The following is a 12,238-nucleotide window of genomic DNA, read 5'->3' as shown; positions in this document are numbered from 1 at the left end:
ATGCAGACACAACAGGTTTGCTTCCAACTATTCCCTCCTTCAGTAACAGCCACAGATGCTGCCTTGACTGTCCCAGTGCTGCTGTACATACCTGCCCAGAAGTGGCATATTTGTACCACAGGAAAGGTAACACGAGCATTTACAACAGGTTAGACTACAAAAATTGTTCCAAGCACACAGAATTGTAGAATCACTTAGGTTGGAAAAGACCTTTAAGATCAGAGTCCAACTGTAAACCTAACACTGTTAAGTCCAATGTGACTGAGTGTAAAATTACAACTGGCAGACCAAAAATACTGGGTAAGAGCATTAAAGACTAGCCCAGTGCCAGTGTGCAGTTCCCTGTGCTTGCTGTTGCAATGACAGTGAATATGGTAAGTGAACAGTATTGCCTACAGCATGGCAAATGGACAGCCTTTCCTTAATGGAGTCCTAATCTGAATCACAGTGACTTGACAATTCTCTATTACTGTTTGTTGTTTTTTTCCTGTTTTCTGCAATAAAAGGTGGTACCAACCATCTCTCCCTGTGGTCTGATCCTTGGACACAGATGATGGTGGTGGTTTATTTTCATAGGCATTTATGGCAAGTTAAACTTCCCCCTGAAAGAAGTGGTTTGGACCCATAGTTGGTTGAAATGCTAAGGGACAGAAAGCCACCCAAAGGGGTGGATGCTTTAAGATTCCTCTAACCAGTACTGAGGGTTCCTTTATGGAGGCAGTCAGCATCACAAACATCAATGTCGTCTTGGGAAGTAGTGTTACAAACTTCCCCCATTTCCTTCTAAACTTCAGTGCTAGTTTAGGCATTAAGAACTTCCCCTTAATATGAATGTAGCAGCGTTGCATATATTTAGAAAGTCATTAAATGTTGCCACAAACTATTTGTAGGGTATTATCTCCTTTTATCACAGCTTTGAGGAGGGGAGAAGCCACAACTTCTGTTCTTGTTCTGAATTAGTAGTTCAAAAGGGAATCAGCCGCTGACTTGCACAAGCAACAATTCATACAAGCTGTAATTAAGATAGTTGAAATATTGTGTTTAAGGCACTCATACTTTTAAAAATTATCACCTGTAAATGTATCAACTTTGTTTCTAAGGAGGAAGAGGTGTTCTTCTAGATTCTCTTTTCACATGATCTGTATGAAATCCAGATGGACAAGAGCTACTTTGAAACCCACCCTGCCAGCAGTGAAGACTTGTGCCAGAATACTCAGCACTCTTAACCAGACCATACCACATCTTTGGAACTGAAGATTATTAGCAATGCAGCTGCAATGTCGTTTATTGTATTCCTTGATAAATATTTAAACTTTCTCTTTAAACTCTTCCCACAGTAACACTGTTTAGTCTCAAGGCTAAAGGGAGGAGGAGGAGAGAGTAGTAGGGATTTCTGCTAGATCCTGCTGTTCACTTTCTGGTTTCATAGGAGCTCAATGTCCTGTACCTAGAGCTAGAAGGAGAAATGCATTTAGACCTAGATTTCCCCACCTGTACCAATATTCCTATTTCAGGTTAGAGTGCTGCCATTGCAATTCAGTTGACATTTACATTTCTGATAATTAAGATCTTGGTGGTAACCTTGAGACCTGGCTGATGACAGTGAAAGCCCATCAATCACACACTGTCTGGGGGAAGGAGGAAGAAGGGAAGAACAGAATCCTGTGCCAATCAGTTTTAGCATTTAGAAAAAAACCTCTCACAGGTAGAGGACAGAACAGCTTGGTATTACCAAGTCTGCTAGAAAGATAAAGATAACTCAGCTGAGTCAAGCCTTTCCATAAATAGAACGTGCAAAGCACCTTGCAGCAAGTCTGCCATGTACTGAGGATGGCAGCCTGTAGTACCAACATTAAAAGAACCTAACTACTCTTTCCAATGTAGGAATTTAAGCATCCTCCCTTTTACAGCATGTCTAAGCTGGGTTCTACCCTGCAAAACATTAATTTCATAGTTACTCATTAACTTGACCTCCTATTGTATGTAACAAATTATTTCAAATCTTTCAGCAGGATGAGAGTTCAGTCCAGCTCTCACTCTTACTATATCAACAGTCTAAAATGCAGCAGACTGTCAGTAACAGCGCATATTTTTTAACGGGCCTGAGCCTCTTAAATTCACCTTAATCCAGAGTAAAACATTAGGTGGTAAGTAGTAACTAGCAGTTTAAGAACAGGGAAAAAAACAGAACACTTTAGTTTTTGTATTGTGTTTTTAATCAGTACAATAGAATCCTCGGAGAAAAAGATACGATTTAGTAAAACTTCCACGTGTCATTTTGCAAACTAAAATCTGTTTTTTTCAGTGGGCAGTTAAAAGCAACCCTTCCCTCCAAAGCCCATACTTCCTCCCAGCTGGGTCAAAAGGTAGTTTGTAGCCAGTATGAAATAGTATTAGATTTGACCTCATGAACAAGAAATGTTGTAGCTCAGCTCTCTCACTTAAGAGTACCAGTTCTTAAAACTATTAAACTAGCAGGAACAGGATTTGGTAACAGTAGTTCTCTTTTTGGGTTAGCGTTAACAATTTAACCTTGCATTCTTTCCTCACTGAAAGATAAGTGCTACTCAGGCTTTTAATTTTTTTTTTTTATTTTTTTTTTAAAGGCAAGTTACTAGACTTGACCATTAACAAGGAATCAAGAGTTTCAATTAACTACTAGCACTGGTCTTCACCAGAACTTTACATCTAGACACTACAGATAACAGATCTTACCTCAAAAAATAAATTAATTTTTTCCTTTAAATTTCCAGGGTTTAAAATAAAGAGTCTGGAATCCTTGCTTGATGGCTGCACGTTCAAACATTCAGTTGTTGCTTTTTAGCACATGACAGCTTTCAAAAGATAACTATCAGTTGGCACACAGGGCAGAACCACCTTCATTACAAAAACATCTTCAGCAGAGTTTACACCTTAAGAACTTTTCACAGGGTTTAGAAGCAGTAGTTTTACAGCCCATTAAACTGAGCAATCCAAGGATTCTCAGATTAAATCTACTTCCTTGAGATAAGCAAGTGCAGGAACTGTGGAACTAAGTAACCCACAAGCCATCTAGAAATGTCAGAGCCACGTGCCTGGTGTTGCAACTGCTGAACTGCACACTTAATGGTGCAAAACAGAAGTGATATGCAACAAATCTCTCCTCACTGACTTCTATTTTCTTTCTCAGCAGTTTCTTGTCATACTGTTGGCTTAGGGTGGAAACAGAAGTATTTATTTTCTCTACACCCTCCATCTCCAAATTTAAAATAATTCAGAACATACTGTCCAAACAGAACTAACTTCTAACTCTCATATGAAAAGATCTTTCCAATACAGGCACAAGCTCACTAAAAGAAGTCAACATTAATTTAAGACAAAAGTACAATTATCATTTACAAGTGTGAAAATTCACTTGTCTATCCCAGCTAGTTCATACTCTGGAATTTCATTTTGAAAGTGTTGAAAAGCTTGAATGAAAAACTAAGCATCCTTGTTTTGTTAAGCATCTCTTCCAGCAGAAAGCCACCTGTTCACCGTTTTGTTCTGAAAAACAGGACTACTAGTCAAGTAGCAACACAAAAAAGTTAGCAAGATCTGGTTGTACAGTATTTTATACAGATACCATTAAAGTGCATCAAAGAATGTCACCCAGTGCAAGTCCAAACTCTTCCTGAAATCCCTATTTAGCAAATGAGGTGGGGCTCCACACATGCTATCCAATTAAAGGATCATCATCATCAGACTGTAATTGAAGTCGGGAAAAGGGCCGCGGGGCAGCTGTTTTCTTCTTTGAGATGATGAGAATGCAGGTGAAAGAAGTCAGTATGGTTAAAGCCCCAATAACTATCCCGACAGCTTCAGGAAGATTGACACACCACTGGTCAGTGAGCAGGCACTTGGTGTTACTGAAAGTGCCGTTGTGCGGCCGCGGCGTCAGCCCCAGGATGTGGCACATCATGGGGTAAATATCCACGTTGTTCATCGTGCCCTGCTTGTAACCCCGGTGAAAAGCCGGCCCGCGAGCGGCCAGGAACGGATGCATGCTCGGGAGAGCGTTGTCGTAGCCGTGGTCACCTACTGCAGAAAAGCAACATTAAAGAGTTAACATCACCCTTTCCACATCACACATTCCTCTCCTTACCTCTCCGCTGCCCCCAAAGGGCATACATTTTAACCAAAGACTGAGGTAGAACATAAAAGCAGCTGTTGGATCAAACACTGAAGGAACCCAGAGTTCCTTCCTTCTTCCCCAATCCGCACAAGTCTTTCCCCATACTAGTCTTCAGCCATGTTTCCCCCCTACCCCCACCCATTATCTTACTGCCTTTTGATCATCAACATTTCAGTTTTTCCCTTCCCACTCATGACAAAACTGAAACTGATGTTGCTGCTCCACAGGTCAGTAGCTGGAATGTAAATCTGCACTTCTGAGTTTGGAAAGACAAACCCTCCCTTGCAAAAGCAGACACTTCAATTATTTCTTAAAAGCCACTTTCGCCTCAATAGTGTTCAAGTGGGGCATATTAAGTACCCTCAAATCACGCTGAGCAGATTAGGTACTTCAGGTGAAGGGATACCCAAATAGTTAAAACTGAAACACAGGCAAAGGATCATGATGCTTTTTATAGGCATAGAACAAAACACTTGTAACTACAAGGTCACAACTACTTGGCTATTTGGTAGGTTTTAAAAAATACTCGCTCCAATTTTGGTGGAACGTTAACTGCTGAAAACCAGATTTCCTAATAACATGCCTGAGAAATCTGTCCACAATGTCAGCAATTTCTCATAGCATATACAGCACAGTATGAGTGACTGCATTGAAGTTTTTTGGTTCATCTCTTAGCAACAGTTTGAGTCTTCCCCACAACTGTTTCCTTGGCTGCTTCCTTGAACCTTCTGATGCCAAATGTCATGATTCCTATGGATCAGGTCACCCTCACCACTCCAGTACCTCCAATATTCCTTTGTAATGGTTTTCCACCATTATGTTTGTTACCACGAAGATACTAATGCACCACATCTTGCTTATTTGTTTCAATACAGTCCTGGATTTCTGGATGACTTTTTTTTCCTTCTACTACTTGCTTGGTTTGAACTGAGCTGTTCCAAGTCCCCTCTCCAGGGAAGTTTCCTGTCACCTCAGAAGGAGAAGGGCTGGTGTGTGTTGACAATGCTGGGAATGCTGCAGGTATTGGTACACAGGCTAATCATTATGCTGCCACTTTGTTCATGAAAACAAGTACCATAATCACTTATATAGCCTTTTAGGCTAAAACCTCCCCTGCCTTCTTCTGAGAAGCCATTATTTTGAAAAGCAAAATTATTTTGAAAAGCAATTCACTTAAAACTGACACAATGCTGTTACTTCTTAACGTACAGTATTAACTGTTTTCAGGTACAAGAAACTGAATCCAGTAATACACAGGAAAAAGACCACCTGTGCTAAGTGTTGTCAATTTGAAGATTCTAACAAGTCTGTGGGGAAATTAAAATACAAAGATACCTTACATTATGAGCAATACTTCTGTACCAATAATGAGAAAATTTGAATTTAAAAGGTGCAAAGGCAGACAGTAAGAACAGTCAAACAGGGTGAAATTGAGAGTTTACACCCCCCAGCATCTTGTCTCTGACAGCAGTCAAAATTTGCCTTCTGGGAAGGATCCAACAGAGTCAGCCCTGACATACCATCCAGCCTGGAGTTGCTGGCTGCTCCAAAACCTCCTGAAAGTTTGTACTTTTGTATTTAATTTCTATTATTGGATTTTTCTTCCAAGAATTTGTCCAACCACTTTCTAAACACACACACACATATATATATAATATTTATATGCAGCTTTCATCCACAACCAGAATTATAAGTCGAATTCTCTTCTTATGACAATAATGTAATCTATCTGGAACAACTTATTTGAGATATACTTTCATGTGGCTTTCCCATTTTTTCAGTAAGTAATACACACCGCTTTTGTCTGCCAAAAAGAACTGGTATGTAAACCACTTGGAAATATATCCATACATGTCATTTGACATTCATGGCATCTAGCAGGAAGAAAGTGCACAGCTTAGCAGTGAAGCATGTGAAGTAACATGTTGTGTTTTCTGCCTTTAAAATATGCTGTTTGATGCCCCTAACAGGAAGCATGCTGGCTTCTTTGACCAATTTTGTTGTGCTTCTATTATTTTTAGTATTTCCTCCCATTTATGTTTGTTTCCTGTAACACGAAATGCTGTGTCTTCCATACTTCAATTTATGCTCCCCTATATAAATATTTTTATATACAAAAAAATAGTTAAACCCCACTCTGGTGGAAGCTTGAGACAGACTGCTAACTTCCTTAGGAGAACTCTTAAAAGTATACCTCAGACTATTAAGTTGAACATGACTAAGTGTTTTAACCAACATAACATCCACCATCTCTTCCTCAGCTGTTAAAACACTCCAGGCCCAGGCTGAGAATGTTCTAGAAAATGCTGAGATGTCCCTAAAGATGCACAGGACTAGGACTCTACTCACTAAACTCGGACCATCCCAGAGGTGGCTGGAATAAAAGCAAGACTGTTGACCAAGATAAGCCACCAAGAGTACTATGAGGAAAACACTTACATTTTGAAAAAGACTCATTCTGTACAATTGTCCAACCTTCATCTGCAACCAGAATTATGGGCTGAATCCTCTTATTGTGACGATAATGAAATCTGTCTGGAATTTCTTCTTTCAGATACACTTTCATGTGACTGCTGCATTTTTTCAGTAAGTTGTAGACATCGCTTTTGTCTGCCAAGAAAAAAAATGCTTATGAAACACCTTGAAATTATGTCTCATTTACTGCAATTAACTGTCATTAAACCTGAGATCCATTTTTTTCAATTATTTTTTAAAAGGCAGATTAAAAAAAGATTTTTTTCATGTCCCTAATGAAATGCTACATGTATCAAGGTGGATGTCACAATTACCTCAAATTTTAAATCAGGCACCTCACAGTTGTGGTTTTGGACCTACAATTCAGTTTTCCCTGTGGTTTTACAGGGAAGGAGGGCAACATTCAAGCAGAGGAGCCCAGAGAAAGCCATCACACACACCCAACTAGCCAATATTTGATCCAAAGCAGTAAGTATTACATTTTGCAACTGTATAAATAACTTTTTTCACTGGAATTGCTTCAGTCTGGCTCAGGTGTGGAAACCAAGGCCAGAATTAAATTATTTAAGATATTAGTAACTGCTCAGGGATACACAAAATGAATTCATAGTATGAACTCAGAGAAACATAAGTGGTAAAGCGATCAAAGTTGGGTTTACATTTTTACTTGGAAGCTTAGCCAGTGACATTTTTATTCTGAATAAACACAAGGGTTTATTTCATGCTCACTGTGAATGACAACTGTGTAGACTAAGTGAGCAACAAGGAAGCAGGCACACGAAGTGCCCATCTGCTTTCTGAATAAGCTGTACTAGGATCATCTTTACCACCCACAGCAATTTGACCAGAAACTCTCCTTGTCCCATTGATTACCAAACCTAAGTAACTCCTAAATCAACAGATGTTCTTTAGCTTATTCATTAAATGACATCAAAGATGGATGCAATACAAACTACACTGGTTTTGCAAAAGATACAAGCAGTCTACCACAGTGTGTACTTCTTACTAACAAGATAAAAAAGATTTACTTCTCAACATATGACTTAAAAAAACTCAACACATACTCTGCTTTGGCAGCACTGCAGCAACTGGAGTCTTGTCTATCAGAGTATAGTTATTGCGACCGATGCAGTCATCCAGGATAATCAGCTTGTTTGCAGAACATGATGCCATTCCATGATCACTTGTTATGATGATATTAATAGTGTCCCACAAACCAAAGGCCTTCAATTTATCAGTAAGGAAACCAATGTGATTATCCACTTCTTCTAATACTTTGCGCATGTTCTCAGAGTAATCCGGTCCATATTTGTGCCCACTTGCATCTGGTTCTTCCCAGTATAATGTAGCAAAATTGACTACTGGGTTAGAGCTGTTCAGCCATGCAACAATTTTCTCCACTCTCTCCTCAAACGTAACTGAGAAGTTATACTTCATAAAGAACTGAGGGGTCGTGTCGTTAATTTTTACATCACTACCAGGCCACATGGCAGCAGCACTTGCCCCATTTCCCTGCTGTTGGTTTGTTACCCAAATTGGGACTGCTTCGTCCCACCAGAAGGCATCTGAATCATTGAACTGTGAGAACTTCTTCTGAGCATCTGGGTCATACATGTCGTTGGCCACAATGCCATGGCTTTCTTCATATAAACCCGTCACTATCGTGTAATGGTTTGGGAAAGTCTTGGTGATAAAAGAGTTTGTCACTTCTTTTACAAGCACACCATCCTTAATGAACTCCTGGAGATGAGGAAGTTTATAGGTTTCCAAGTAATCAGCCCTGAAGCCATCAAAGGACACAAGAAGTAACCTGGATACCGAATCACCAGTGGAGCGACCACAACAGGCAACTATTCCAGAGAAGAATAATGTTAACATCAAGTTCATTGCTGATACTTCAGAGTGTTTCCAGCAGGTAATCAAATGCACCTGAAAAATTAAAAAAAGACAAGGCATGTAGAACAAAATGAGGTACAGGTTTAACTAGCTATTAGGTATGCAGATCCTCCCTACAGAGGTTAAGTGCAAAATAACCGGTTTAAACAAGCACTGAAGTCAACAGGATATTCCTCTACTGACTTTAGGATCCTAGTTTCTTACATACTGTCATAGTCCTTCATATATCAAGGCAAATGAGCAATGAGATTTTTTTTCATTTTAGACTAAACAAAAGGAAGAATTGTTTTCTCTCTTTTAAGCAATTATTCCATCATTCTGTGTGTCTTATTACAATTCTACAATCCAAGACAGTATCCAAGGCAATCCAATCAGTATTTTTCCTCATGTTCAAGCACACGCACTTGAACAATTCAAGTTCCATTAATTAGGAGCCCTGTGCAGCTCTGACTCTTGCTTACACACAGAATCATAGAACCTTTCAGGTCAGAAAAGACCCTTGGGATCATCAAGTCCAACCATCATCCCTACTCTACAAAGTTCTCCCCATTGTTTAGACCAGAATTTTGTTTCCTACTGATAATTACATTTTTTTCTTTCTCATCCTACCTTTCCTTTTTCTACAGTTTCCACCCTCTCGAGCTGCTGGAAGACTTTTTGAGCCTTTCAACAGTCGTATTTCCTCATTGTTTTCTCTACACATGAAACTCCCATGAGTAACTTCTACTTCTGTTTTCCTTGTAAGCTGTTGCACACCTACCGTAACAGTATCTAAACCTGTTCTTTATGTATTGGTTCCCTCCCTAAAAACAAGTTAAAAACAACTAGTAACCTTAACTATGAGGCAAGCATTTCTCACCAAGGAATTAACTGCTATTATAAATGCAAGTTATAATTTGCAAGCTCCCTCCTGACCCCAACGGATGGTGTGTGACAGGAGTACTTCTTTCAGGAAGGGCCAGAATTACTCTATAAGCAGTCATAAAGGGGAAATGAGGATCCAGGTTTCACTAAAACATGTGCAATATTGTTAGACAGCACATTTACTTCTCAAGACCTCCACTCCAGCCAATCTCTCCTTTATCTCTCTTGCACAAACCGGGTGATTCTAGGAGGAACTTCCTAACTGTAGCAGTGTCTTCTGGCCTATCAGCCCTTACCCCAAAACTCTTTAAAGCTATGAGCATATTATCTCAAAAGTGTAAGTAGCTTTAATGTTAACTAAAGCTTTAGCAGTGAGAAGAATTCAAAGTATGGTGAATTATCCCTCCTTCAAGCAACAGGTAAGTTTTCTTTAGAAAGATGGTCAAAACCAGCACGAAGGTCTCTCCTAGTACAGAGGGCTTGTAACACAGGCTTGTAACTTTAAAGAGGAAGACAAAGAGGAAATCCCCCCTTTCACGTTGCCAGACACTTCAAAAAGCAGAACCAGGGTTTTTCCACAGCGCAGGACGACGTGAGACCACCCCGCCGGCTCTGAGAACTTGCGCTTTCACGCCCCGCATCTCAGCCAACTGTAAACCGCCCTTTAGCTCCGCAGCCGCCTGCCCGTGAGCCTCCCCACCTTCCCCAACAGCTCTCCCAGTCCCGTAGCCGCGCAGCCCGGTACGAAAACCCGCCTGTCCTCGCCGGGAAAGCCGACGGCAAAGAGGCCGCGCGTCCCTCCCGCCGCGCAGGGCCGCGGGGCTCGCAGGGCCGCGGGGCTCGGCACCGCCGGCTCCCGGCTCAGCACACGCAACCCACCTGCCCCGGGGGGGGGGGCTCCGCCAGCCCCACGCAGCCCACCCGCACTTCTCCCCTCCCCGAAAACCCGAGGAGGGCAGAGCAGGCGGTGGCGCGAAGCCCCAGCCCGGGGGCGGAGAGCCCGGGGGCGGAGATCCCGCGGCTCTGCTCTGCTCTGCCCAGCCCAGCTCAGCTCACCACAGCCTCTCCCCCACACGGGACAGCTCCCCCACCCAACCCCGCCGCGGTTCCGCCCGGGCCGGACCCCACCGTGCGGGCCGCTCCGGCGCGGCGGGAGGCGACGGGCCGGGCTGGGGGGGGGGGGACCGGGGGAGGCGCCCAGGGCGCCTGCGCAGCCGCCGCGCGCGCGGCGCTAACTGCCCTGGGCGGCGGGGCTCGGGCGCGGGGGGGGGGGGCGGGCCTGCCTCCGCTGCATCTGATTGGCTGGGCGCCCGCTGGGCAGAGCGCTGATTGGCTGCAGCCGAGAGGGAGGCGTGGCGCTGAGATGTGGGGACAGGGCGGGAGAGAAGCCGCGGGGGTGGTGGCTGCAGGGCTGAGGGGAGCCGTGGGGGTGGGGGCTGAGGGGAAGCCGTGGGGGTCGGGGCTGCAGGGCTGAGGGGAAGCCGTGGGGGTCGGGGCTGAGGGGAAGCTAGGGGGGTCAGGGCTGCGGGGAAGCCGTGGGGGTCGGGGCTGCAGGGCTGAGGGGAGCCATGGGGGTGGGGGCTGTGGAGAAGCCGTGGGGGTCGGGGCTGAGGGGAAGCCAGGGGGGTGGGGGCTGCAGGGCTGAGGGGAGGTGCACTGCAGGTGAAGGGGGGCTGCTGGGGAGGCTGAGGGGGAGCCGTGGGGAGTTGCGAGGGGCCCAGAGTTGCGGAGGGAGGGCTGTGGGGAGCTGAAGGTTCTGAACGGGAGCTGCGCTGAGAGGGGCCGAGGTGAGGGGAGCTGAGGGGGACTGAAGGGAGGGCCGAGAGGAGCGGAGCTGGGGGGAGTGGGGCTGAGAGGGGAGCGGTGGGGAGCGGCTGTCCAGCGGGGAGGTGGGGCAGGTCGCAGGGGAGCAGAGGCTGTGAAGAGGCTTGTTGGCAGCCCCGCGCTGGGCTGCGGGTCAGCCGACCCCCCCAGGTGGGGTGGTGAGCCCCGCTGGGTGAGGGCTCAGAGCTGGCTTGGGGTACAGGCTGTGCGCTGGGTCTGCCGGGCTGCCCCTCGGCTGCAGGAGGAGGCTGTGCTGCTGGGAGCTGTCCTGTGTGTTTTCCCAGGGTGCCTGTCATTTTTCCTTCTGGACAGGCGCCGCAGCAGCCCCAGGCGGTGGCCTCGGGGAGGCCAGGGCGGCTGTCAGCGTGGCTAGCAAATCCGCCCTCTGCCACTCTCCCTTTGGGCCGCCCAGCTCCCGGGAGTTGACTCTCCTCACTCTTTTCCTCTTGTCTGACCTTTTTGTGCTCTGTTGTGACAAGGCTGGTCGACCCTAACGCTTGGAACACGTGCCGAAAACCGTGTGTTGCTGTTGGAAGTACTCTGAGTGCCGGTGCTGCTTGTAGGAAGGAAGCGTGTGGTGGGTTGAGGTCTGTGTTGGGTCCTGGTGTAGGTTGGCTTCAGAAATGAAGGCAAACAGTTTACATGCCCTTGGTTTTCCTTTTTATTATGAGAAGGGACTCGTAATTCTGCAAAACCTGTTCCATTACTGGTGCTGAATAACAATGAAATAAGCTCTGTGTAAACAGAGAAAATAAGTGTCCTTTAAGAGCATGGAGCAGAAATTGTCATTCCACTTCAAATTTCGTAATAAAAGCTGAGAAAATTACGTGTCTGTAGCTTCATGACTGACTTAAGTAGTGGATATTAATTTAATTCTGTGTGTCCTGCTAGCATGTTTATTCTGAATGCCTTGTAGATTTGAGCTTGTTTCTTCCTAGTGGCGTTCACATATTTATGAGTTTGGTAGGTTGTGCTACCTGTGCGTGTCAACTGTGGAGTGGCTCTAATGATGTGGTGCAATAGGAT

General features: G+C 44.5%; 1 protein-coding gene across 2 annotated transcripts; it reads right to left on the bottom strand.

Annotated features, from left to right (window-relative positions):
- Nucleotides 1-1,257: 1,257 nt before the first annotated feature.
- On the bottom strand, nt 1,258-10,564 carry ENPP4 (ectonucleotide pyrophosphatase/phosphodiesterase 4). 2 transcript variants are annotated; one of them, XM_051615184.1, is made up of 4 exons: nt 10,517-10,564; nt 7,693-8,557; nt 6,593-6,763; nt 1,258-4,059 (listed from the first exon to the last, which is right to left on the bottom strand). In XM_051615184.1, the coding sequence occupies exons 2-4, from the start codon at nt 8,513-8,515 to the stop codon at nt 3,695-3,697; spliced, it is 1,359 nt and encodes a 452-aa protein (XP_051471144.1). In that variant the 5' UTR covers nt 8,516-8,557; nt 10,517-10,564; the 3' UTR covers nt 1,258-3,694. The 2 variants fall into 2 exon arrangements, with proteins under 2 accessions (XP_051471144.1, XP_051471143.1); XM_051615183.1 differs by having other exon boundaries at nt 10,445-10,553.
- Nucleotides 10,565-12,238: the final 1,674 nt, after the last annotated feature.

This window comes from Apus apus, chromosome 3, assembly GCF_020740795.1.
Source record: "Apus apus isolate bApuApu2 chromosome 3, bApuApu2.pri.cur, whole genome shotgun sequence".
NCBI classification, from domain to species: Eukaryota; Metazoa; Chordata; class Aves; order Apodiformes; family Apodidae; genus Apus; species Apus apus.
The sequence above is the reverse complement of the archived record's forward strand: the minus strand, read 5'-3'. Positions and strand labels throughout refer to the sequence as shown.